Below are 3,759 nucleotides of genomic sequence, written 5' to 3' on the forward strand. Positions count from 1 at the left end.
CTGGGGGCTGGGGGGGGTGTTGGCTTTGTGGGCAAGCTGAAGTGGAGAAACTGTTCCCATTAACTTCTCTGCACAACACACAGAGATGATGTCGTCTGCTCACCGCTCTGTTGTTCTTCCACTTTATACAGAATATCTGGGCCCCCGAGGCTCCTACTGACACCCCCCCCCATTCATCACCCTGTCTGTGCACTGTGCATGTGACCTGTGACCCCGTGACCCCATGACCCTGTGACCCAGTGACCCCGGGTCAGACTCAGGATCGACTGCAGCTCTGTGGACATGAACCCTGGTCTCCTGTGGGAGAGTCAGTTTTAGACGCCACCTCCTTTGCTAATATTTTGTTCTCGTCTTCATCCTGGTCATCATGAGTCACTCTCTCAGGGCGAGTTAGCAGCTCAGAGAATCAAACGTTATCAGGTTATTTCATCTATAGATTTATTGATCACCTGTCAGCTATGAACTCACTTTAACAAAAAGTTATTTCACCTTTAAGGAAAAAACAAATCATGTTTAAAAAAAGTGACACAGTGAAGCTGTTGATGACACAAAGTTACTGCACTTAAAGAAAATACAGAGAATGATCTTTTATTATTTCTGTACATAAACGTCACCAACACCCACTTCCTGGATGTGCTGATGACTTTTATTTTGAAATCTGACTCTTGTCCTGTGACTTTCTTTGGTGACGTAAAACATCTGGATTTTATCCTCAACATTTTCACTTCCGTCATAAAGTCCCATAGTGACGTCTGTGTGCCGTCCTCAGTCGTCTCCCTCCTCCTCGTGGTCGTGGGACCCTATGGGCTGCATGTCCGGCGGCTCCTCCAGCGCCTCCCTCTGGACGTGCTGGATGGACACCATGCCGGACAGGAGGGCGTAGCTCAGCATGGCGCCCAGAGCCACCAGAGCCGACAGAAACTGCTTCCTGCGCTTGTTGGGGACGTGGTCAAAGTCTCCGGCCTCAGGCTGAGGGGACGTCTTCTGACTGGAGCTCTCTGAAAGACAACATGGAGGACGGGGCTTAAATAACAAGAACCAACAGGATCCACTGGAGGAGTGGGTGTAAACTTAAAGGAAACACAAGAAGATGAATCTTTGAAACGTACAAAACATCTGGGAGCTTTTTCCTAAATAAGCATATTAATCTGTTCCCACATTTTCCATTTTCTCTCCTCACACACAAACACTTTCCTGGTTGTTGACGTCTTCACTGAGACAATCTGTTTACATGACGTCACTGAAGGAACCGAGTCCAGAACCTCTCAGAGACTAAAATGCTGCTGGACTCAAAACTTCAAACTTCACATTTCTGTCAACACTTTGGTTCAGTTATTAATGTTCCTACAGTCAACCACCAGCATATTATTGTGAAAGGGAAAACACCAACTTCCCCCTCCAGGTTTTAGACACAAAGTTCAGCGTCTGTTCCCAGATACAGAAACAGTCGGGTCAGTCGGGTCGGTCGGGTCGGTCGCCTCACCTCGGCCGTCTCGGGGGAAGTACAGCAGCAGGATGTTGGTGCAGAAGTTGCTCAGGTTGTCGAGGGACTTCAGATGCTGCTGCAGTTTCCCGTTGGGCAGTTTGGACTTCAGGACGGGCGCCAGGTGACCAAACACGTAGGCGTCGAGAGACGAAGGCCTGCAGAGTCACACACACAGTTTATTCCATCACTCTGGGAACCGTTTCTACCAAAATAAAGGTATTTTTCCACATTTTTTAAAAATAAGTCGCAACATCTGGTAACTGGGAAACAGATATTTTAACATCAGTGGTTTAATAAACTGTTTTTACTGTATGACGTGTTTTATACTGTAGTCTGATGATAAATAAACCTCACCACATGTTTACAGACCACAAGCTAAATAATATCATTGTTGTTTGTTGAACCTGAGCTGAGTCTGAACCACTGAAGCTGATTTAGTTCGTCTCCTCGGTGCTGATGGTTCGGTATCTGAGTCCTGCTAACGTAACCTCTTCAGCTCCGACTAACTGTGGGGAGCGCCAGGTGTTGAACCTCTGTAAGGTGGTAAACCAAGTCCAGTAGTCTTTGACTTCTGGAGATCCTAACAGCTGGAGGACTTTGGTTTTACCTCGACAGGATGAGCGCGGATGAACTTACGAGTCTCCGAAGAAGAACTTGTGTGAGCCGAGTCGCTGGGACAGCAGGTTCATACACTCTGCAGCGTCACGGTACAACTGAAAAACACACAGACAACAAGGGTCAGAGTCTCTCAATCATGGACCACTCCTCAATCAGTCCGTCTACTTTCACCAGACTAACAAATGCACCCCAGACTTCACCTCCTTCACCTCCTACAGCTCCTCCTGGAGGATCCACACAGGTCTCATTCCAGCTAAGGCCTGGCAGGTTTGTATCATCAGGTCTCCAAGGTTCCTGAAGTAGCCCTCAAAAGACCCCCAACAGGACGGGGTCAGGGTGTAAGCCGTCTCTAAGTCTACAAAACAGGAATACTAGATTACCAACTCCTGTGACCCTCTAGTGTCCGTGGAAACTGGTCTTCTGAGTCTTTGTTGTCCCTCCTGGATCAGACTCTTCTTTCCACTAGAAGTTTTCCTTTCCAAAGGATCCTCAGTCCGAGTCGGGAGATCTCCCCCCTACTGAAAACCTCCGGGGTGAATCGAGGTGGTCTTCCTGGCCTGTCGATACCCGGATCCTGATTCCAGAGTCTAGCCAATCCTAAAAGGTTTCCCTCTTCACCTTGAGGACTTTGTCCACCAGCAGGTTCTTCAGCTGCTCCAGAACAGGTGCTGGTCAAAGTTAAATCAGCTGACTCTATAACTGAGGCTTTTGAGGGTCGCTCAGATCTTAGTCCTCCTTGACCAGGGTCAGTTTTCCTGCTGTTCATTGTTTGTCCTCTCACTGTGTGCACAGCTGCTGTGACTTACTAATACTGAGGTAACCATAGAGACCAGAGCGACCATAAATAACTAAAGTGAGGAAGTAACAGATCCAAGGTTAAAGACCGAGCTGAAAACTCCCACTCTGATGGTTTAAAGGTCACGAGTCATCTGTCACATAAACCAGGAGCATCACTGAGGTCCTGCGGTGGTCGGCTCCTTTAACTGGAAGTCTCCACAGTCTTTATGACCACCGGGACTTTGAGACCCGCTGAAACCTCCAGCGTCTACAACCAGTGAACCGAAGGAGCAAATTCCTCTCTTCAGTCCCTGAAACAGAGACTGAGCTGAGGTCACATCTCTTTACTACAACTGGTGATCTCAGCTGGTTTGACTAGTTCTGGGACTGAAAATGTGACGTTTATCTTCAGTAAGGATTTACAGAACAGGCCGTGGAGTTAAGTCTTAACTCTGGAGCCTGAAAGTCCAACTTCTTCACTGTTTTCTTCAACATCAGTCCAGGAAGACACCCACATTTTAAGTTTCATTGAAACGTAGTTTGTCCAAAGAATCTTGACTGACAACCTTTTTTAGGGCTTTCAAACTTTTCCTGGTCTTCATCAGTGAACTGAAGTTGACCCAGCTTCCTCACCTGTCCTCACAAACGTCAATCACTTAATACCAAGTGGTCACACAATGAAACATGAAGCACATCCTCCAGAGACGAAGACGCTGCAGTGGAAGCTTCTGTTCAGCTTCTTCTCTGTTGGACAGAAACCGACCGACTGTTATTATCCTCCACTGGCTGTTTTCCTTTCATTCATTCTTCTCCCAGCATCCCCCCTTCTTTCCTTCTTCAAATTTCCAACCTGGCAGGTCTGTGCTGGGCGGGGGGGG

General features: G+C 47.7%; 1 protein-coding gene across 1 annotated transcript in view; it reads right to left on the reverse strand.

Moving 5' to 3' along the window:
* Positions 1-421: 421 nt before the first annotated feature.
* LOC111646924 (metaxin-1-like) overlaps positions 422-3,759 on the reverse strand; it is a 13,150-nt gene continuing 9,812 nt past the window's right edge. The window contains exons 6-8 of the mRNA XM_023396506.2: positions 2,123-2,199; positions 1,484-1,641; positions 422-998 (exon numbers count right to left, since the gene is read on the reverse strand). Of these exons, the coding sequence (XP_023252274.1) occupies positions 766-998; positions 1,484-1,641; positions 2,123-2,199 (468 nt within the window). The 3' untranslated portion in view covers positions 422-765. The remainder of the gene's footprint in view (positions 999-1,483; positions 1,642-2,122; positions 2,200-3,759) is intronic.

Source organism: Seriola lalandi, unplaced genomic scaffold (genome assembly GCF_002814215.2).
Source record: "Seriola lalandi dorsalis isolate HSWRI2012SDOR001 ecotype SW California unplaced genomic scaffold, Sedor1 jcf7180002054978, whole genome shotgun sequence".
In the NCBI taxonomy this organism is placed as follows: Eukaryota; Metazoa; Chordata; class Actinopteri; order Carangiformes; family Carangidae; genus Seriola; species Seriola lalandi.